A 24310-nucleotide genomic window follows, 5' to 3' on the forward strand; every position below is an offset into this window, starting at 1 on the left:
TGGTGCCATGGTAGGTTCTAAGCTTCTAAATTCTAATGCTCTCAATATGGGGTAGGTGCCAATTATAGGGACCGAGAATCAGGCGATGACGAGATGGTGACGGTGGTAACAGCGTAGATGACAGATCTGAGATCTGAGATACGAGTTCTCGGATCTCAGATCTGAGATTGAATTTTCGTTTTTTTTCAGATCTAGATCTGAGAAAACTGCAATTTCTTCGTTCTCTCAGTCTCTGAATATCAGATCTGAGTTTGTGTTTCAGACTCGGAGTTTCTCCTGTGCAATTTCTCAAACCACAAACCACTGTCTGGGTCAAACGAATTAACGGTTTGACCACCCAGATCAGCTGTTTTCTGACAAAGTCAACAATTTTTGACCCAAGAGTGAGTCAGAGGTGAAACGGAACCGTTTGCTTGGATGGTTTTTGGGCCAAATGATCCGACCGTCTGCGTCCGGGTCAACGACGGTTCAAAAACATTGAGTAAAACCCTTCAAAGCCACTGATTCTTGGGGAAATGAGTTTAATCTTGTGACTTTTAACCATCTGACCAAGGATTATTTGTAAAACTTTGTGCAAAACTCTTCTCCAGACTCCAGGGTTCTTTTAAATGAATTGGAAGATAAGAGGGTTGAAAGTAGGACCAATTTCATGGTGCCATTGTAGGTTCTAAGCTTCTAAATTCTAATGCTCCAAATATGGGGTAGGTGCCAATTATAGGGGACCGAGAATCATATATGGGTCTGTTTCCCGGGCTGCACCTTTGAATTCGGTTTTATCACCCAACTAGCTTATGATATAGCCCTATATCTCTTTAGCAACTACAAAATAACATTACAAGTTTACAACTACAAGCATTAAGAGCAAAACTTGAAGGTAACACTGAATGCAAAACCCTAACTGAAATCTAAACTGGTCTGCTTTTAGCCTGAACCTAAGAAAATTTAAAGAGCAAAACTAACACAAAGTGATGAATTAGTTCTCCTGGTTTCACTTGCCGGTTCTTGGAAGGAAAGCGAGGCAACTGAAAATTTACAAACGTTACAAAGTTCAAGAAGTTTCTATAGCACTGCCAGATTCTTGACCGTTCTGGTGAGGTTTGCGAGCCAAGAAGAAGTACATTGGGGTAAAGATCTCCTTCCTGTATGGTATGAACCAGTTACTAGTACATGAGTATCTGGTATTATTAGCCCATTCAAAAGCAAAAAACTTCTTTTAGACAAACAATAAGAGCCACCAGTTTTCATTTTAAATGTTGTCTTCACTGAGAGAGAAAGAAGAGAAATGTAGACAAGTATGCAAAGTTAAAAAGTCTTACCTTCCACCATCCACTAGCGCATCTGCAGCTTTCTCCAAGAAAGCCTGAACTCTTTGACTTCCTTCTGGAGCGAGATGCATTAATTCTAAGAACTTGACCTACAAAAGCAATGATTCTGTCACTTATACATTGCTTCTAAGATAGTGAAAAAGGAACAAAAGAATAAAACAGAGGGAAAAGTTGCACTTGTGTATACCAAACTAGAAAAGCAGTAGCAATAGATTGTTCTTCAAATTCTGAGTTAAATATGCATGTGAATCAGAAAATAAAAAAGTACATTACCAGGTTTCTAGTGATGTAACGGCCCAGAGCAGTTAGACGAAAGCTACTTAGGGAGATATGTCTTGTATCCAAAGGCAAGTACCAAGGAAGAGGTGAGTCCACAGCAAGATCCTTGTCCCATATCACCTTTAGGTAACAAATCCAGATCATATCCAAGTCAGATCAATTTTGGTGTCCTTTCTTCTTTCTTTTTCATTCATTTTTCTTTTTTAACTTTAGATAAATAGTACAAATTGCAATGTCCAAGCTACTCGCCTCAAAGCCTGCAAGTTTCAGAGCCTCAAGGCACTGTGCCATTGACCTGATGTCTGGAAGCCCATCACCAAGTTCAACTTCAGCCTGCATCATTAGTCAAGGCAAGTTTATACAATCATAAAAGAAGGAAATGGGGTTAACAGATGACGGTTACTATGTATCTAGCAATGTATGACCTTGATTTTTCGGTGTACTTCATTCTTGGGATCATAAGAATCAGTCATGCACCACTCATATGCAGCAAAACATTGACCAGGCTTCAATACTCTGTAAATCTCTTTGTAGCATCCAAGCTTTTCCACCCAGAGAGGAAAGGTTAGACAATTTTGAAACAAAAGACATTTAAGAAGTGGACATGGATATTCCAGCTGAACGAAGACACTAATTACTGACAATGTGAATTCAATGAGTTATCTTAAGAGGACATACCGCATCTGGTGCATGGCAGGTAGCTTCTATTGCATATATTGCGTCAAAAGTATTGTCAGGAAATGGCATTTTCATGAAGTCAGCCTGAACAAAGTGGTCTAGACCATATATAGAACCAACTAGCAGGACAAAAGATAGACTAGGGAAAAAAAAAAGTATGTGGATGAAAAAAGGTTTCACTTTCACCAGAAGAAAATGACCACAAATGGTTCAGTGTGAAACAAAGAAATTCTGACCTTTACAAAGTTGCAGGTTTTATTCACTCCTTCTATGCGGTTCAATTCCTGAAGAGCAACCAAAACTCATTAATATAAATGCTACAAAGATTACAAATCAATTCGGTGGTCAGAGAAACAAATTTGGACTAGGAACCTCAAAACAGACCAAAACATAAAAATTAATCATGAAACAATAAAACTTTGGGATGACAAGCATGAGAAAGCAAGTTTGAGTCTGAAGGTGGCCACTTCGTTCAAAAAACCCCAAACAAGGCAAAGATTAGGTACACATCCAATCCAACCATCAAGACCCCAGATAGTTGGGACCAATGTCGGGTAATGCCCTTTTTTATAGCTGCATTGTAAGGGGAATCTTATATTGCACAGAAACAAGTTAATACATACTGTTCCTCTTGATATCTGGTAATCATTGTTGTTCAACCCTGTAATGGATGTTGAGCTGCAAGAGATAACAATACAAATTTGTGATTCTCTGAATATGGAAATAATCAAGTTAGATAATCAACTTAACTTTCAAATTTCTGAAAAGATTAAAGTCAAATAGGTAGTCACTACTGCAGTATTCTGTTATTACCACACCATCTTTTGGGAGAAAACGTACAACTTATTTCCATCAGAGAAAGTAAAATAAGAAAGAGAAGAAAAGGACAAGCTAGGGGAAGCTTTTCACCAGTCACATGTAGTGAAGTAATTTAGATGGATATTAAATGGGAAATCCAGTCCCTTCCAACACTGGGTGAGTTCAGGGAGGGGAGGAATAAGATTTAAGGAAAGCCAAATACTTGGCGTCTTTGCAAGGGCTTGGAACCAGACTTTTTTTTTTTTTTTGATAATTGGCTTGGAATCAGACATTCCCATGGATATGATAGAACAAGTAAGGATTTACCACAGCAAGATAGAGAAATGATTGTTAGACATGAATTTTTCAAGACTTCCTCCAACAAGCAGCTATAAGTTGTTTCCATTAGTTTGATGTAGGCCATTTGGCCAGGAGCCAAGGAATACGAACTGATCACACCCTACTACATAGTCTGGTCTATGACTGGTCCTAGTTGTGACGGCTTGTTTTTGCATCCAACTTGCGAAAGTATCAGATTCAAGTTGGATATACCTACACCCAAATTTTATCCACTAATATTTGGATTCAGATAAAATCTCACATGCCAGATTCAGATATTGTATACTGATAAAAATTAAACTAAAAGTGATCAGAACATTATTTTTTAATAAGGTACAGATATTATATATTATTAATAAATGAACTAGAATTAAAATGAGAGGAAGTAGACTAAGATAGTTTGGTAACATGCAGCACCCATAAGAAGTGATGTTTTTTTTTTTCAAGTTGAAGGGACTAGAAGGGCTAAGGGTAGACAAAAAGGGCATGGATAGTAGTATGAAATGACTAAAGCGCTAATTATTTAACAATGGATATTGCTTTAAACATAATGGAATGGAAAAATAAAGGATCCATGTAGCCAACACCATATAGTTGGTATAAGGATAGGATGATGTTGATGATTGAAAACATTTATATCATGAATAAAATAGCTTAAAAGTAATTTCTATGAGACTTGAAATTATGACTCTTCAGTAAACATACAACATCAAAACCAACTTTACTAATAGACACATTTATTTTATGTAGATATAAGCAGATACATTTAAATACCAGTGGTTCAGAATTCAGATCATATCAGATTGGATTAGGGTGGATGAATGGATCCATATTCAATCCAATTATGAATTAGTTGAATTAGGACCCCATTGATTGGATCAGATATAAATTCAAAACTTGGACAAATGGATACAATTTGCAGACACATCTGAGGTCAAATAATAACTGGTCAGTGATGGATTTATATGAAGGTTATTTATATAATTTTAAACCATATTATCAAAATTTTTATTAGAAAATATGACATACCCTGATGCTTTTCTCGTTAGCTATGATCAGGTGTTATGGGATCAGAATTGACGACCCAATCAACAAAGGGGTTGGTTCAGGACCTGTTACCCCCAGAAACTATGGTCAGTACCAGGTCTGTGGTTTTTCTGAGAGCCATTGTCAGGCTTAGGCCCTTGTTTGATGATTAAGTAGTTGTTAAAAGAAGTACTTGTTGCACAAGTACTTCTTAGAAGTTCTCAATGTCAAGAACTAATCATTGATCCAAAAAGAAAAAAGAAGAATTTTTGAATTAAAACCATGTGAGCGAGAGTAGTCAGTAGGGAATAAGTCATAGTGTGCCCAAACTAAATTGCCAACACAAAAAAGTTTCAAGAACAGGGATATAAATAAATTGATTAATATTTTTCTATTGGCTTTCTTTGGATGACCATTGCTAGAATTATATAACCAAATATTTGGAAGCAAAGGTTACAATTTTTCTAGTATAACAAGAATGCTCCACATGTATCATGAAATAGGTTACCTGAATCTAGCAATTTCTCTTAGCGGCCCACCAATGCCACATCCTACATCCAATACCTGCGGTAGCAAGAAAAGGTTCAACTTTCCTGATACAAACCATCTAAAACCATTGGGCAGTGCCACTTGGGTTGGTTCAACCAGAAAGACACTCACACCAACTCAGCCTTTAGGACAGGCTCAGCTTGCTTGTGTGTAAATATGTGTACATGTCAAGAACTTCAATGCTTCAATTAGGATTTAAAGTTCATCTTCTTAGGACCTCAGTTCACATCTTAATAACCACAATTTAAGCGTCCTTTCATTTACAATAGTGCATTGTAAGCACATCTAGCCTAACTTGATTCAACAATAGACAGTACTTTAGTAGAGGAGTAAGCATCTCAGTTGCACTCTGGTTTGGATCAGGTCAGTTTAGGGAGAGTTTGCATGGGAATTACACAATAGTTGGTGCAGTTGGTCAAATGTGCTTGTGTCTTCCACACTTAGGGATATGTTGGCCTAAACTAGACCAACCCACCCCAAGTAGCACCCCTAGAAAACATAAATCTTGTGAATCATGATAGTAGGATTTTCACGTCACCTCACAAGAATAGCCAAGTGAAACAAACCTTCTGTCCAGGTTTTAGACCCAGTTGTAATGCAAGAAAGTGCTCATGACGCTTGATGCTTTCTCTAAGAGACTCACCCTTCCATCTGTAGATACACAATTTATGGTCTTTGTTGGTACATCTTTAGTAACTGAAAATACAACCTAAAAAGCATGTTCAACTAACAGTAATTTGCAGAAAAAAGGACTGGAACCTCATAATGTGCACTAACCTGGGTGCAAAATGAAAAGATTCTCCCCAGCCAAATTCATAGAAGCTGGTTGAAAGATCGTAGTATTTGTTAACCTAAAAATCACAGGAAACAGAAATAGTGGATCAAATTACAGAAAATGCATCAAAGGTTTCTACTTAATCTTGGATAGGTACATCTAATATTTTTTAGTGATATATTTGGAAATATGGAGATCTAATATGAAGGTAAGTTTTTCAAATAATAATTTTGGATATTTAGAGATATAATACATCATATTTGGCTCAACTTCTTACTGGAAGGTTTCCTTATAAATTTCATCATGATATTACAATGTAATGGAATCTTCATTCCTCTGTTTAAGTACTACATAAGAAAGATTAAAGAAGCAGGAAAGAAATATTTAACCACAGTATCAAAGAAAAGGAAAATACCTAACAGGATCATTAAATGATGTTCCAATGAAGAAATATTTCTCATTACAAGAAAAATATCCTCCAATACCGGTGAATTTTTGCGCATAAAGACCAGTAGAAGAAATATCTCAGAGTTATTTTCAAATTCTTAACTCTTCTTCTAGCAACATCAAAATAAAAAAAATAAAAAAAAAAGAAAACAGCTCCTGCTAGCAGCAGGACACAAGGCTACAAAGTCAGTTCAGCTGCAAGAACATTGATTCTATGCAACTTTCATGAGCAAATTGAGCTCCATCCATTTGTGGGAGAATGGATATACTCAAGACCATTGGTTTGCAACTTTCATGAGCAAATTGAGCTCCATCCACTTGGTAAGAGAATGGATATACTCAAAACCATCGGTTTGCAATTTTCATGAATCATGAGTAAATTGAGCTCCATCCACTTTGTAAGAGCATTGAGATACTCAAGACCATTGGTTAGCAGAACAATCAGCGAAGCAGGCATCCAGACCCTTAACACACAATGAAGCACACAACCACTAAAGCATATGACTTCCCATGCTCAAGCCTACTACCTTAGCTCTCTAGATAATCCGGGAGAGATCATTCCCAGTCCCAAGAAACCCTAATCTCTTCTCTCTGCAACTCTACACTTCCCTTGCGGAGTCTATTAATACATTTCTTAGTCATTACACACACCCTTGGTTGTCAAATCCCCAAATCCGCAATTTCCACTTGCCAAGACACAAAATTCTTCTGTTGTGGTGTTTTTATCTCCAACTTCCATTACTCTACAGACCACTCCTACACCACTGCCTTATACACTTAAAGCAATATCTCAAAATAAATAAGGAAATTTGCGTACCATTACAAAATTATTGGTGATGGCATTCTCCAAATAATCTTAAGAAGTACTGGAAACATCATGCAAACCCAAACTCTCTTTCCAGAAGGGTCAGTTATGAATTTATAAATGCCCCAAGAATGATATAGTTATGTTCATCTTTCTCCATTGCATGAAAAGTAGAATGATTTTCAATAAGAGAAAAAGTATGAATATGAAATTTGGAAAACATTTACTTCCAGGTATCAATGATCAACAGAATATTAGTAAAAATAAAACTAGGCAACAGAATAATAAGAAAAGGGTAAAAGGAATGACAAAAAAGATAAGGTATTCAATCACCGTAAGAGGCAGAACAAATAAAAAAGGTGAAAATAAAAGAAAAAAATGAAATGGAAAAGATAACAAGTTATTTTTTTACCTCATAATATAAAATCTACAACATGAGACAGATCATATATTTATAATACATTTTATAAGTATTATACTCTACCAAAGAAAAAGAAGTTTTCGTAGCTAACAGGTGAATAATTCATGAATAGTCGCATCAAATGGCAGATCAGGAGAGAAAGCTCTCTTACCATGTCAGTGTAGTTTGCTTTTCTTGCTTCTTCATCCCCTCCATAACAGACGTGATACTTCTCATACCTAAATTTTTAAACAAATCAGAAAATCTACATCAGAGATAAGACAAAAACATCAAATAAATCATCAAGAACATCTACTGATGAACAACCAACTCAGGATTCAGAAACCAAAACAAGACCAGTGCAGAGTGCTAACTAAATAACGATCACACAGACATTATCCGAGTTATTCGTTATTTCCTTGAAGTAGTCTATGCTTTGAAATCCAACTGATACTGCAGAAAAGGCATACAATCTGAGGATCACATACAAAACGTAATTCAAGGAATGCAGATATCATGTCTGCTCTATAGGATTTGAAAGACCGAACTCTTCCCTGAGTTTCACTGGTTTTAACCCTTACGGTTAGATTTTTTTGATCAACTTTTGCAGTCAAGAGGGAAAAAAGAAAAACAGAGATCCAAGAACCAGCTAATAGCACGCATAAATGCGCTAAGAAAAAAAGAGCAAATGCAAGGAAAATATACTTGTCAACAGCTGAAAGAACGTCAGCTTTCTCAATCTTTCCTCCAACGCCAGATGCGAGATCAAGTGCTCCAGCTTTAGACATCTTCCGGTCCTCCAACGCACAAATATCTGAAAAAACACTCCAAAGTCCAAATGCATCAAAATATCACTCCTCTCCGGTTTCCCTCAGCTACCGAGCAAAGCAGAACTATCATCAGGATCAGAAAACTTGTGAATGAAAAGAAAAAAAAAAAACAGAAAAAGAAAAAAACGAACGATCAAAAGATGCTCCAACACATATCAAAGAGTCCAAACTAATGCCATCTGTTCTAAAAACAGTGGACGCCATTAACGAAGCATGGAGAACTTACATTGAGAATCTAGTCTTGAAAACCCTAGAAAAAGCTATGAAGAGGACAAGGTGAAGACCCTACAACGAGAAAAACGACCACCTTTTGAAATTGTATGCAGAAGAAATAGAAGGAAGAGATAACGCAGTGGCTTCATCTCATGATCTCATCTGCAACACTGCATGACACCTTGCCATAGGGGCAAATGGGTAATTGTAGTGCCCCTTGACAGCCTAATCTGTTTTTTTTTTCCAAAAAGCCACTCTGCCAAACTTTTTTCTTTTGTCTTCGGTGTCATGCACTTATGGTTCGGTTAATGGGATATTTTTTAAACCGAACCGGTATTCAGGTATTAGCGGTTTTGCAATTCCAAACATGGTTTTCGAACCGCCGTTGATTCGGACGGTCGGACCGTTCGGCCCGAAAACAATTCAGGCAATCAATTTCGTTTTACCCTAAATTCGGTCTCTGGCCAAAAACTGTTGAATCGGCCAATGACCCATTAATCTAGGTGGTCGAACCATTGACCCATTCAACAGTTCTGGCTGTTTTTTTTATTTTCTAAAATTTTTATTTCAGAATGAACCATCCATTAGAATCGGACGATCAAACCGTCAACCAAAAAACTAATGACTAAAACAGTTCTGATTTCGAATCATTTTTTAAAACATTGTTTCCAAACTGTACCATCGATTAATGAGTTGATCGATTTCGATTTTTTAATAGTTTTATTTTTTGATTCTTTTTAATTTTTATATTTATAAAAGATATTATTAAATGTATAAATATGTAAAATATATTATATTATGAATAACAAATAATATATAGTATAAAAAGTAATTTTATGGAAAACTATAAATTTCAAGAATTTAAGAAGGAACCACCAAAGGCAAATGGTAGTATGTGAGAAATTTATGTTATGAGAATGCATAATCCGTCCTTGTATTACTAAGCATGAACCATACAGTGACAATGAATGGTATTTCACGTCTTGCCGAACCAATCTGCTGGAGATGGTACCGGAAGTCTACAGAACCAACATGTAGACATACTTATAGAGCCAAACTATTAGGCATTATTCGACTCAAATCCCTTAATGTGTTTTTTGGCTATTTCAGTGGTTATCCCTCAAAGAGATTGTCAAATCAAGAAATCGACTCATGTATACTCCTGATAGGATACTTTATTATGCAACTATTAAAAGAGTTCAGTTCTCTTGTCCATAATAACATTATTCATATTTATCGTAATTATACATGGAGAACATTTCATTCTCTGCATAGTATTATGTAAGAAGAATTCCTTATCAAGACTCATTTTTTTATCGTATTCGCTGGATTAAATATACTTTGAAATGAAATTGGGAAGATCCTTGGGTTATGGGAAATGGGGTTGCTGGTCATTGGCTTCTTTGTCACCTGGTCATGGGGGCTAGAATTATATGTCAGATTCTGCTGGGTTACTAGATCAGTGAACACCCTTTTCCAATGTTCTATCTAGGGAAGGAAAGGAATGAGATCGGCTTCACATAGCCTTTTACGGTTGTGTATTGAGAATAGTTTTGTACTTTTTCTTTTTTACATGGAGATATTTCCATTGTATAAACGGTGTAAACACGATCCTGTGAAAAGGAATGAGAAGACGGTCATTATATTGGGATTCATACATGATACACCCCCTTTTAATGTCTTTTCTTCTATCTGATTTTTTGCTTTTAACTGTTTTTGTGGGGTTAAGTAGCAGTAGAGCTAGCACTTTTTATATTATTATCTGTGTGCTTTATATATCTTTGTCATTCAATTCCTGATTAATAAGATTCTGATCAAATATAGATAAAAGAATTTCTAGATGAAATATGGATCTTGAGCGTTGATAATTTTGTGAACATTGATGTTGGTTAAATTCTTTTTAATCTTCACTAAGATATAGTGCATGGCGTTCTTGTTTATATGTTGCACTCACTCTAGACACAACTGTCATTGCAAGAACATGTTATCTACACAACTCTCGGTGAAGTTCTTTAAAAGCTTCTTCAAAATTGTTCAGTAAAAGTAGCTCAGTACGTAAAAGCTTCAGCTTTTCCAAACGGACCCTAGATCCAATCTGGCAATTTAGCTAACCCTCACACTGGACATTGGTATTTTACCAATCACTTCTTGCCACATCATTTAAGTCTGTTGTGACAATGAAGTTGGAGTTTGGCAAGTCTTTTTAGTAGATTTTTCAACAGCCCAATAGATGAAAAGATGCACTAAGCTTTTGGGGTCTTGTAGTTAAAATCCAAGACTGTCTGGTAAGTCTGTAGTCTATTGGGTTGGAAAAACAGCCGAGAAGACTATTTTCAGTGGCAATGACACTATTATCAATGATGGAACGACCAGGGATAAATGCATTTTGGAGAGGAGTGATGAGTTTTGGCATGATCTTCTTTAGTCTTTAAGTGAGGATTTTTGTGAGAGTCTTGTAAAGCACAATATTGGTTAAACCAATGGGTCTGAAATCAGCTACCTCCTCGATCCACATTGCGCTCCGGTTCTTTTGGTAGAACAAGGAAGAAATGCCATCTAGGCCTGGTGCTTTCGTTGGGTTAATATCAAAAAGAGCCCTTTGAATCTCGTCACAAGAAGGAATATACAGCTGTGAGAAGTTCATTTTCCTCTGTTGTGGTAATATATCTTCTGGGGCAACGTCATGAGAAAGAGCATCTAGAATTGGGTTAGTTGTTGAAAATGAATTCGACAAGTAAGAGTTTATCTTACCTTCAATCACCCGTCCATCATTGGTCCATTGTCCGTCCTCTGTTTCCAGTAATTCTCTTCGCTCTTCACCAACTGGTCAAGCTCAAGCGCTCATAACGTACAACAACGATCAAATCAACTTTGATACGGGCATAAAGGCTCCACTTACTCACCTCTGGCTCCGATGTATTAGGCTCATGTGGCTTTCCATAGTATTCTGAAATAGCCATCGCTGCTGAATAAGTAAGATATTCCACCGGAAACCAAAATGTAGCAGTGGTAAGTCTATACAACGTTCCATCAGATTTAGATCATTGTTGAAACTCCACGGTGACTTTGACAAAATATTCTCCCTTTCATCTCGTCCCTTGCCACGAACCAATAGAGTGCCCTTTGAAAATTCTGAGATACACAACAGGGGAGAAAATAAATCCCACGAGTGATAGAGATAAGATTTCAGACTTGCCAATTTCACTATCTAATCAGGGTCATGTTAGGTTTTAATCTCTGTTAAGTGGGCTTACATATTCAGTGAAACGATTGCATTGATGGACTATCTTGTAAATGGGCTAAATCAAGTGATTCATTTATGCAAAGCCCATAGACTTCAACAAAAAGGTATGGGGCTTAATGAGTGGATACCACATTTTGACCCATATAGGCTTAATGGGATCCTATTAGGTCAAAATATAAAGGCTCCTAGGTTATGGTTCCCAATATGTTAAATTATCTAGTCGCCCTCCTTGTTCTACCCCATTAGAGTCAAAGAGTTGAGAAAAACCTAAGGAAGAAGGAAGATTTAACTGAGGAAAACCACACCAATCGACCAAGCATTGATTCAACACTCATTCCGCATGGGTTTTAACTACTGCGATGGATACAGGTATCTACGTTTAAACCTCCTTAATAACTGCAGCATGATATTCTTTGGAGTGCAACATGGCTTCTTGTTCTTCGTATATTGAAAATGGTATTGGTATGATTCTGCAAGATTTAGGATTGCTTGCTCCCCCTTTATTTTTCTTACAAGTGGTATCAGAGCCTTATATCATGTTGGGTTATTAGGATTACCGTTTTTTCTTTTATTTTTTTTTAAATTGATTTCTTTGTGGTTGCCTCTCATCGATGGATACAGTCGTTCGGCTATGTGTGCTTGCCGAACAACCATGAAGCAGGGCTGTGTCGACCAAAAATAAAAAACAACGCATTGTGATGATTCAATGCGGTTTCAATTGACCCCCCCCCCCCAAAAAAAAAGGGAAGAGGCAATCGGTATTGCGTCTCTGGAACCAAAAAAAAAGGAAGACGCATCAGTGTTGCCCCAAGAATTTGCATCAGTGATTCGATGCGTCTACAGGACCGACTCAAAAAAAATATATTTTTTGGGAATCGTGATTTGCATGCACGTAAGTAATTTGCATGTGTCTGTTTTTCTCTCCTTTTGCATTGAAGTAACCTTGAACTTTTTTGACTTTGTCATGCATGCGATGAATACAGTTTTGGATGAATACCTTTTTTTTTTTCTTTTCAAATTAAATTGATTGAAGCAACAAGTTACCAAAGTAGCATCTGCAGTGTAATATTAATTTGATTTGAAATATAAAGATTTTGTGTGTTCATTGTCCTTGCGGACATTGGTCGGTCCAAAGGAAGGTTGATGTTTGTCCGGGCAGTGAACACACATGCAATGATGAATATTGATATTGTAAAGCTATTATCCATGTGAATAGTAATCGGTCCAAAGAAAGGCTATTGTTTGACAAGATTTATTATCAATGTTTGATTGTTGCATTGAGAGTACCATTTACAATTGGTGTTTCTGTGCAAACACTAAATGTCAAGTTGTGCTGGGTATCTTGCCTTTGTAATTTATATTATTATTGATTATATGTTGTTTTTGTTCTCTGTTCAGTTTCAACAACTGCAAATAATGTTTCTGCTCAAATCAATGCCATTCCTATGATGAATGGTACAAACTTTAAAATCTGGAAAGAGAATGTGGAAATCGTTCTCGGCTGCATGGATTTAGACCTTGCGTTAAAAACGGAGCGACCCATCCCAGCTGAGGACAATTCCAATGAGGCCAAAGTTGAGAAATGGGATCGCTCTAATCGCATGAGTCTGATGATTATGACGTTCCATACCGGAAACGTTTCGGGGCTCTATTTCTGAGAGCAATAATGCTAAATAATCCCTTGTGGCGATACAACAGTATTTCGCCAAGAATGAGAAAGCGGAGACTAGCAACCTTTTAACTATTCTAATTTCTGAGGTACAAGGGAAAAGGAAACATAAGGGAGTACATACTGGAAATGTCGAATCTTGCGGGTAAACTAAAGGCACTAAAGTTAGAGATAAATGATGATTTGCTCGTGCATTTAGTTCTTATTTCTCTTCCTACACAATTCAGTTAATTTAAGGTGAGTTATAATACTCAAAAGGAGAAATGGACTCTTAATGAGCTCATTTCTCAATGTGTGCAAGAAGAAGAAAGAATCTAGAGAGAAAAGACGGAAAGTACTCACTTAGCATCAACCTCTCAGAATAATAAAAAGAAGAGGACTAAGGATACTACAAATGGAATATCCATGCAGAAAAAGGCGAATAAGCAAGGTGATGGATTTACTTGTTTTTTTTGCAAGAAAGGAGGACGCATGAAGAAAGAGTGTCCCAAATACGCTGCCTGACGCATAAAGAAGGGTATGTCTCTCACTTTAGTTTGTTCTGAGGCTAATTTAGCTTCTGTACGTATAGACACTTGGTGGATAGATTCTAGCGCTACTACTCACATAAGTGTGTCTATACAGAGTTGCATCTGGAGCCGACCGCCAACTGATGCTGAAAGATTCATCTATGTAGGCAATGGCAATAAAGTTCCTGTGGAAGCTGTAGGACATTTTATATTGATTTTAAAATCTGGTTGTTATTTGAATTTAGTTGAGACGTTTGTAGCTCCATCATTTAAACGAAACTTAATTTCTATTTCCTATTTAGACAAATCTAGTTACTTTTGTGGTTTTGGAAATAATAAAGTTAGTATTTCTCTAAATTTAAATGTTATTGGTACCAGTATTTTAATTGATCGTCTTTATATGTTAGAAACTATTGCTTCCCACAATGCAATCCTGCATGCAAGTACTAAAGGTGCAAAGCGTAAATTAACCGAGGATTCTACTTCCTTATGGCATAAGCGCTCAGGCCACATCTCTAAACAGAGAATTCAGAGGCTTGTGTCGGACGAAATTCTTGATTCCCTTGATTTAATGGACTTCCAAGTCTGTATTGAGTGTATTAAGGGAAAATTGACGAACACAAAGAAAATAGGTGCCAATAGATGTACGGAAGTCTTAGAACTGATACATATAGACATCTGTGGGCCATTCCCTATGCTTGCATGGAATGGCTAGCAGTACTTCATTACGTTCATAAACGACTATTCACGGTATGGATACCTATACTTAATAAGTGAGAAGTCTCAATCCCTAGACGTTTTCAAGTCTTATAAAGCTGAAGTTGAACTTCAACTTGGTAAGAAAATTAAAACTGTCAAATCTGACCGTGGCGGGGAATACTATGGCAGATATGACAGATCAGGAGAGCAACGTCCAGGACCCTTTGATAACTTCCTAAAGGAATGTGGTATCGTCCCACAGTACACCATGCCGGGTACACCTAGCATGAATGGTGTTGCTGAAAGACGAAACATGACACTTAAGGACATGGTAAGGAGCATGATTAGTCATTCTTCTTTACCTGAATCACTTTGGGGAGAAGCATTAAAAACTGCATTGTATATCCTTAACAGAGTACCCAGCAAAGTAGTAACTAAAACCCCATATGAGTTGCGGACTGGGAAAAAGCCCAGCATAAGGCACCTACACATTTGGGGATGTCCAGCTGAAGCGAGTTCTTATAGGCCCAACGAAAGGAAATTGGACTCTAGGACAGTTAACTGTTACTTTGTTGGATATGCGAAACATTCTCGAGGGTTCAAGTTCTATGATCCCACTACCCGCTCATTCTTTGAGACGGAAAATGCGAGATTTCTTGAAGATGTTGAGTTTGGAGGGGAAGAATTAAGGAATGTCTCTTTTGACGAAACAATTGTCTTGCAAGAAGAGAAATTCATTTCTCTTCCTGATATTATTATCGACAGTGATCAGATAGCAATTCCTGACACTGTTCATGAAGCGATTCCGATTCAAGACAACAATGAAGTTTCTTCCATAGAGCAAACTCAACAACTTCAAAAAGTGCCATTGAGGAGATCCAACAGGCAAAGGAGAAGTGTGATTCCAGGTGACTATATCGTGTTCCTCATAGAACAAGAAGATTCGGTAGGCTTAGCAGAAGATGATCCAATCACCCTTCGCGAAGCCCTTCAAAGTTCTAATTCTCAACATTGGATCAATGCCATGCAAGAAGAAATGAAATCCATGAAAGACAATGACGTTTGGGATCTTGTCGAGTTGCCTGAAGGCTCGAAACCCATTGATTGCAAATGGATATTTAAAACCAAAAGGGATTCAAAAGGCAATGTCGAAAGATATAAGGCTCGTCTAGTCGCCAAAGGTTTCACTCAAAGGGAAGGCATTGATTATAAAGAGACATTTTATCTGGTTTCTTCGAATGACTCCTTTAGGACAATAATGGCACTTGTAGCTCATTTTGATTTAGAGCTACATCAGATGGATGTAAAGACAGCATTTCCCAATGGAGACATTGATGAAATGATTTATATGGTTCAGCTAGAAAACTTTGAATCCAAAGATTCAAAGTCTATGGTCTGCAAATTAAAGAAATCCATCTATGGTCTCAAACAGGTTTCTCGTCGATGGTATCACAAATTTCATCAAGTGATTACCTCATATGGTTTTGAGGTAAATATGGTAGATGACTGTGTATACGACAAGTTCAGTGGGAGCAGGTTTATCTTCCTGGTACTATATGTCGATGACATACTGCTGGCGAGTAACGATATAGGCTTGCTGCACGAAACCAAGAAATTTCTCACTAAGAATTTTGAGATGAAAGATCTTGGAGACGCCTCTTTTGTGCTAGGCATACAAATACTACGAAATCGCTCTCGAGGCATTCTTGGATTGTCACAAAACTGCTATATCGAAAAGGTGCTAAACAGATTCAGCATGAAAAGTTGTTCGCCGGGTGATACGCCTGTGGCTAAATGAGACAAGTTCAGTCTCAGTCAGTGCCCCAAAACAGACCTTGAAATAAAGGAGATGCAAAAGGTTCCCTATGCCTCGGCTATAGGAAGTTTGATGTATGTTCAAGTTTGTACCCATCTCGATATAGCATTTATAGTGGGACTGTTGGGCAGATATTTGAGTAACCCAGGACTGGATCATTGAAAAGCAGCCAAACGGGTCATGCGGTATTTACAGAGAATAAAAGACTTCATGTTAATCTACATGAAATCAGACAGTTTGTAGATCATTGGATATTCTGATTCTGATTTTCCGAGATGCCAAGACAGCAAACGATCCACTTCAGGCTATGTTTTCATGTTAGATGGAGGAGTTATATCTTGGAAAAGTGCCAAACAGACGCTCATAGCCCCTTCAACTATGGCAACAGAGTTCATAGCTTGTTCTGAGGCATCCAATCATGGGATATGACTACGTAACTTTGTCACAGGGCTGCGAGTGGTTAATGGCATTAAAAGGCCATTAAAGTTATTATGTGACAATAAATCTGCAGTTCTGTATTCCAACAACAACAAAAGTTTTGTGAAGTCGAAACATATTGATATCAAGTTTCTATCTGTTAAGGAAAGAGTTTAGAGTGGTCAGATTTACATAGAGCATATAGGGACAAACTCCATGATAGCGGATCCGTTGACCAAGGGATTGCCACCTAAGGTCTTTCATGAGCACACTGCTCGTATGAGTATAGGCATGTTTTATGATACATTGATTTAGTGGGAGTTTTCTTTTCTTTTGCTCTTGGATGTACTATGGATTAAGGCATGTTTGTATGTCTACATTTACACATAATAAAGTTTATGACTCTTTCCATCATCTACATCTTTGAATATGTTTGTGATTTTTGATTGATCTCTCTAAAGAATAAAGTTGAACCAGTTGGAAATAGGCATGTTTCGAGATCACATTGCATGTAATTTCCATGCCACTCATCCATACTTGATCTATGTCATTGAATGCATTGATATGGTGAGCATGAAAGGCTTAGTCACGCATATATGTGGCGAAAGCCGTCATGGTCTCATATTAGTACAGGAAGTGGACCAGATTGAAACAAAGGAGAAGTCTAAAAAAAATAGCATAAGAAGTGTACACATAAGGAATTCTTTCAATATAATTGTTTCAGCTCTCATATGTAGCCCAAGAGGGAGATTGTTAGGTTTTAATCTCTATTAAATGGGCTTACATATTCAGTGAAACAATTGAATTGATGGGTTATCTTGTAAGTGGGCTAAATCAAGTGATTCATTTATGCAAAGCCCGTAGACTTCAACAAAAGGGTATGGGGCTTAATGAGTGGATACCACATTTTGGCCCATATAAGCTTAATGGGATCCTGTTAGGTCAAAATATAAAGGCTCTTAGGTTATGGTTCCCAATATGTTAAATCATCTAGTCGCCCTCCTTGTTCTACCCCATTAGAGTCAAAGAGTTGAAAAAACCTAAGGAAGAAGGAAGATTTAACTGAGGAAAACCACACCAATCGACCAAGCATTGATTCAACACTCATTCCGCATGGGTTTCAACTACTGCGATGGATACAAGTATCTACGTTTAAACCTCCTTGATAACTGCAGCATGATATTCTTTGGGGTGCAACATGGCTTCTTGTTCTTTGTATATTGAATGGTATTGGTATGATTCTACAAGGTTAAGGATTGCTTGCTCCCCCTTTATTTATTCTTACAGGTCATTATCCAAAATGAAAGAACAGGAGTGGGGAGAGAAGAGGGGGAAGGTAGAGAAGAGTCGAATCAGGGACAGAGATAGAGGATGTTCGCAAAAGCTAAAGAGACACCTTTGCTTTGCATGGGTCCCTTGCTTATGTTACTTTGGCTTCATTTGAAAATAGTCTAAAATGTCAGCAGTGTATTTACAATGAACCAAAAGGTGACCGATGCTTTTTTGAAAATAATAATGGGTGGAAGAGCGTAAAGTTTTACATTGATAAAATCGATGTAGTTTTTATATCGATTATTGATGTAAAACTTAATTTAGAGCTAATGAGGTTTTACATCGATTATCGACGTAAAACTACACTATCCAAACGCACACAAAACTAAACCGGAATGTAGTTTTACATCGATAATAATTACACCCTTTTTTTAAACGCATACAAAAACGAACCGGTGTAAATTTTACATCGGTTCTTGATTTACCTCACATCCAAATGCAGCCTTTGTAATTTATTAGTCGGGACATGTCCATCGCACGGGTTTTATTAAGAAAAATCAAGGAACCAACTTTATGATATTTCCAATTAAACGGTGCTTATCTAAGTCAAATTCAAGCATTTTTTTGGTTTATGTCTATTTTATTCGATCACAATTCAAGTTGCAATTTAGTGAGAGTGGTTAGTTTCCTATGCTTTACGTACAAATCTGTATATTTTTTTGTATCTTATTGCTAAACTTTTTATTAACTTTTAAAATTTATGGTTTGTAATTATTTTTGTATTATTTTTAGGTAAAAATATTTTTCGATTTGTAATTATTTCTGACTAAAATTGGTTAAGGGTAAATTTGGTATTTAAAAAAAATAATGCATTACATCAACATTTTCCACATGGGAATGGTAATGGAAGGAAAGTATGTTTACCTTTTTTTCAAAACAATGGAAGGTTTTTGTTAAGGTCAAAACATATGTAGGGAAAAGTTCATAGGATTGTTAGAAAATCCAAAGAGGTTTTTATAATTTTTCCTATTTTTGAATAGAATTTGAATTGATTTTAAATTAATTAAAATATTATTAATCTTTCTTTGTTATTAATCCTTATTAAATTTTATTAATTATATTAATTTTTATTTTTCAATGGAATTTAAGTTCATTAATAAAATTAATTATTATTATTAGATAAATTTGTATTAGTTTTATATTAATTTTAAATGGATGTTAGTTTTTAATTTATGTTATTAGTTTTTGTTAATTTATTTATTTTTTGTTATATTAATAAAATATTTTTATCAATAATAAAAACTATTAATTATTTTTTATCTTATTTAAATAATTTAATAGATTATTTTTACTATTGTTAATTAATTTTTATTATTTCACATGGAAAATAATTGGATTACTTTTATGATTTTTATTCAATGTTTTCAACTCACTGTTGACTCGAACAATTAAACCATTCAAACCATCACTCAACCCTATTTCTAATTTTGAGTTTCCTAAAACCTACTATTTTGTCAAAAACTATTGATTTGGTCAGAACCTATTCAACCTAGGCAGTTGAAACATTGACCCTTTTGATCTAGTCATTGGATCATGGGTTACAATATACAATGTGTTGGAAATTTCTAATGGACTTAACTTTGTGCGCTTAATTGTCTGAATCACATGATCTTTTTTTTTTTTGGTAACTTTTCACGATCTTTACAACCCCACTATACAAAAAAAAACTCATTTTGTGGTCTTAAATTTCAATTTTTGGCTCTTTTATTTATAAAAATTAAAAACTAAAATAAAAACTACAAATTGAAACTAAAATAATATACATGCTTGGGTTATGGTTGAGCTGACCACGGGTGCCATGTGTCACTTCTACAGCTGTCTTATCTCTCTGGCCATGTTAGCACCACGTAAAGCGCGACCAAGAAAGGAAAACCCTATACGGATAAGGATGACAGCTTCATCGAAGATTAGGACCTACCCCGAAGACCTTGACGGACAACCTCATCCCGACAACCCTGAAAGCCTCATCACATAGGATACGGATCATTGGCTATAAATAAGTAATCCTCGCTCAAGGTAAAGGACTTTTGACTCTTCATCCTTCATACTGTTACTCTGCCTATGATCAAACCAACACGTTTCTCTCAACTACTCGGCCTGACCACCCATTCTTCTTACTAACTTGAGCGTCGGAGTGTCTGCCTCTAGTCTAATCACTTTTTTGGTTTTAGATTTTGGTGCATGGTTTTGTCCTTCTACCTCAACTTCACCAGTTGATAAGATTATCTGACTACGATCTTGATTCGGGACACATCGAATCGGACAACATCAATACATATACACAAAATATAATTATATTATATAATATTATACATATACTGATAGATGATGTGTCATGGTTTGATTTGTCCAACCCGTGACCTAAATGCAAAGAGTATTCAACTTCCAAGTCGATTTTTAAATCATTGCTTTTATTTGTTGAGTGAAGTAAATAATATTTATTTTGAAATATAAGTTACTTAGTTAATTAACTTAAAAAATTAACTATCTTTTAAATTGAAGTAGATTATTTAGCTTAATAATATATCATTGAATATCTCTATTTCAATATAATTGGTTTTTAGTGATAATTATAATTTAATATAAATATACAATGTATACAAAATTATAATTAAATTGAAATACATATAAATAGATAAAGTTAATGAATTCTAAGAAATATAATGAGTTATTGAAGGTGAAACTTAATGGCATAATTAATGAAAAAAGATAATTAAAAGAGTTAATGAAAAAAGGAGAGGGAGTTAATAAAAAGAGATAAAAGTATTAAAGCTAATCAACCACTTGAGTTATTTTATTCAATTTTAAAATAAAAATAAATAAAAAAGTAAGTATTTGTCAAAAACAAGCAGAAAAAGATTAATGCTTCAAAAAAATAATCATAAAGCAGGAAACTAGAAACTTGGGTGGCATAAAAAAATGTACTAGCTCGTAGAGACGAAGAGTGGGGCACTCTGTGGATTTGACGTGTATGTCATACTTTTTCAACACTTGTGCTTTTCAGTCAGCCTATATATTCTTTTTTCCTTTTTTGTCTCCCAAGTCCTCTTTTCTCCTTTTCCTACTCTTCTCTTGGATCATCGATTGTGTTGGAAACTTATGTACGTTCTTATATTTGTTCTTTCAACAAGTCTGGACACTTTTTATTCAATAAGTTGTTTCATAATTTCCCTATTAAGGAAGATGTGCACCGACAAACTGTCTTCTTTGTTAGTAGAGGATCACCTAATCAATTCCACCCTGCATAAAAATCCAAGCTTTTCAGAGCTTTACAAAGAAGACATGGCACACACAAAGGATCTTTACAAAAATTTGGGGCATTTGATAAGTCTTCCTTGGGGTCTTTCAAGCTTTTTAGAGCTTGAAAGACCTAGTCTTGAGCTTTACCCAGCTAGCAACCAAAAGACAGAAAGTTGGAAAGAAAGGTCCCTTAAAAAGCTTGGAAAAGCTCAAAATTGTTTAAAACCCAAAAGCTTCATTTGAAGCTTATAATCATTTCAATACTAAATGAAAAATCAAACCCAACCAACTGGTATGCATATATTTCTATATATTATATGTATATTATATATATTTTATATTTTTTATATATTAGAAATTAATAAATATGCATTATATAAATATATATATATAACATATAGTACATTATTTATTATTTAAAATATAATATTTTATATATTTCTAGTTTTTATTTTTTATTTTTTCATAATATATACTATAAATATAAAAAGTAATTGAAAAATCGATAAACCAAACCAACGGTTAACCAAATCGATCAACTGGTTAACTGATCGGCTTCAATTTAATTTTGGTTAGGTTTCAAAAATAGGCCCATAATTCGGTTAATCATGAGCACCCCTAATGGGATCTTTGGAACTTGATAGGGATCATTCGAAGAATTCTCATTTTGGTGATTTCACTTTCAAGTTTCTCTCTAACCATAGGCCTCCTAGGCTCCTAAACGAATGAAAAGCCATCTACATACTAGGTATAGAGTTCTCCTTCATCTTCCTTCTTCCTTTTCATCAATTTTCTTCGTTCTTCTTCTTCTTTCTTTAGTCAGAATCTCTACTCATTTCTTCTTTCTTCTTCAGTTCTTTTTTTTGTTTCTTTTCATCTATTTATAGTAAATTAATCAATTTCTTTTTCTGTAGAGACGGCTTGATAATTTCTTTCATTCATTAGAGTTTTAGGGCATGGTAATTTCATTGAATGGTAGGGTATAGGGGTTTTGCTAGATTCAAGAGGCATTTTACAAGATAGATCTTCAAAGACCAACGATTGCTTGGTTGTAATATTTTTCAAAGATCTACTCAAAAGATAAAAAGACCAAAAGACCGTTTGGCAAAATACTCGTGGATCCCTTTTACATATATGTGAAATGTCATGTGTGCGACTCAATAACATATTCAAACATACAAATAGTACTTGTAAGTTCCACTTGTACATTTACTTTCACAAAATATTAAAGTGGGCCCTACTTATGTATTTGTCGACCCCCATAATACCCCAAGAGAGTGATGCATAGCCCAACTTAGCCCACAGGCCAACACGGCACAGCCTGCACTTTGCATGCAAGTTGTGCCTTCTCGACCCAGCACGACTCGATTTACACCTCTACTTATAGCAACACTTTTATTATAGACACTAGGGGTATTTTAATAAATTCAATATACAGGTTAGGGAGGGTCTAGTTTGGCATAATACCGTACCCTACTCATACCCGTCCTCATACCTGTACATGCTGTAAATTTCTAAAATCCACTCACCTTAAAATCCATTTTTTCAAAAAAATAAATAGATAAATAAAGGGTAGGGTGGAAATTGCAAATTTACATCTACACCCCTTAGAGCGTATCCCACGATACATCCCATCCGTGTATTGGGAATATCACCAATGCACGTTGAGATGTGCATATGAGGCATAATGTAAACTCGGTAATTGCCATCCCTAAGAGCAGAATTGGGACCTGCTCCTCACAAACTGAGCCTCACACTGACCTCACAAACACATCCCATCATGCGACTGGTACAAAGGTCGGTGTGAGGAGTGCTCTATTAATAACAGATCCACTCTCCTAAGAGCAATGTACTATAAGCATGGTTTTCAAAACCAGACCGGATCGGATGGTTAGACCAGAAAAACGAAACCAGTCAGGTGATCGATTCTGTTTTACCCCAGAACCGTTATTTTGCCAAAAACTGTTGACCTAGGCATTCGAACCATCCAACGGTTTGATCATTTTCTATTTTTTAATTTTTTTTATCAAAACGAGCCGTCTGTTTGGCTCAAACAATCGAGTTGTTTGACTTGGGAACCGAACCCCTAACAATTCGTTGTTCGGTTCGATTTTAAAAACCTTGACTATAAGGGAGTGCTTTGTTAGGAGCATATCCACTCTCTTGAGAGCAATGTTCTTTTTCCATGTTTCCACACATTTGTAGTAGGGATGCAAATGGATTGGATAGGATTCGAATCAAGGTATATCCAAATCCAATCCAACACGATTAATTGCAAATTCGATCCAATTCAAAGATCCGATCGGATCTAGAAGACATGGATCTGAATTCGAATCCAATTGGAAAGTTGGATACTTAGGTTTGATATGATATGATTTGTTTTCTTTAAAATTTAATAAATTATTAAAAGAAAAATATAATATACCAATTTAAATAGAGAAAAACAAAAAATACAAGTATTTTTTAATTATTTTCATCACATATACACATTTTTATAAATAAATAAATAATATCACAAATTTACAAAAATACAATATAAATAATTTATTCATAAATAAATAAATAACATATATATATGTATTATATATATTTATATAAATAAATATATAACATATATATCAGACCCGATATTCTCGGATCGGATAAGGGTGATCAGAATCCGATCCGATTTTTTATTGGATCCTATTATCCCACCCCATCCTATTATTCCACCCCTAATTTGTAGGGAGCAAACTTTCTTCCTAAACGGAGTTGGTAAAAAAATGTGCAAATAGCCCAAGGCCGCAAGCAACAAGCCCTTACCTTTTCCGCAACGGAGAACAGAACCCTTGCTGACTTGCTGCCACCAAAACTGATCAACTGAATCAGGCTTGTACCCTCAAGTCTGAACAAATTCGCATTCATTATTCAAGTTACTTTT

The 24310-nt window shown here is 35.7% G+C and overlaps 1 protein-coding gene and 1 long non-coding RNA gene across 5 annotated transcripts; one reads left to right on the plus strand and one right to left on the minus strand.

Moving 5' to 3' along the window:
* Positions 1–811: 811 nt before the first annotated feature.
* LOC148872404 (cycloartenol-C-24-methyltransferase-like) lies at positions 812–24310 on the minus strand. Of its 4 annotated transcripts, XM_088968848.1 has the most exons (15): positions 24193–24310; positions 10965–11596; positions 8127–8235; positions 7594–7660; positions 5772–5845; positions 5561–5645; positions 4954–5009; positions 2906–2960; positions 2519–2566; positions 2283–2366; positions 2030–2146; positions 1854–1937; positions 1599–1724; positions 1317–1414; positions 812–1139 (listed from the first exon to the last, which is right to left on the minus strand). In XM_088968848.1, the coding sequence occupies exons 3-15, from the start codon at positions 8207–8209 to the stop codon at positions 1049–1051; spliced, it is 1068 nt and encodes a 355-aa protein (XP_088824974.1). In that variant the 5' UTR covers positions 8210–8235; positions 10965–11596; positions 24193–24310; the 3' UTR covers positions 812–1048. The 4 variants fall into 4 exon arrangements, with proteins under 4 accessions (XP_088824974.1, XP_088824970.1, XP_088824973.1 ...); XM_088968844.1 differs by lacking the exons at positions 10965–11596; positions 24193–24310 and adding an exon at positions 8478–8754; XM_088968847.1 differs by lacking the exons at positions 10965–11596; positions 24193–24310 and adding an exon at positions 8478–8730 and having other exon boundaries at positions 8127–8314.
* On the plus strand, positions 13107–14289 carry LOC148872405 (uncharacterized). Its single transcript, XR_016107061.1, has 2 exons — positions 13107–13894; positions 14002–14289. It is a non-coding gene; the product is annotated as an uncharacterized LOC148872405 (long non-coding RNA).

The sequence above is a fragment of the Nelumbo lutea genome, chromosome 2 (genome assembly GCF_056320005.1).
Source record: "Nelumbo lutea isolate HS-2025 chromosome 2, American lotus-T2T, whole genome shotgun sequence".
Lineage (NCBI taxonomy): Eukaryota > Viridiplantae > Streptophyta > Magnoliopsida > Proteales > Nelumbonaceae > Nelumbo > Nelumbo lutea.

Coding starts and splice junctions, on each gene's coding strand:
- LOC148872404 (XM_088968848.1), bottom strand. CDS start 8,209: ATGTCTAAAGCTGGAGCACTTGATCTCGCATCTGGCGTTGGAGGAAAG. Junction 5,010..5,560: donor GTCTAAAACCTGGACAGAAG/GTTTGTTTCACT, acceptor TTGCTACCGCAG/GTATTGGATGTAGGATGTGG. Junction 2,961..4,953: donor AGAGAAATTGCTAGATTCAG/GTAACCTATTTC, acceptor TATCTCTTGCAG/CTCAACATCCATTACAGGGT.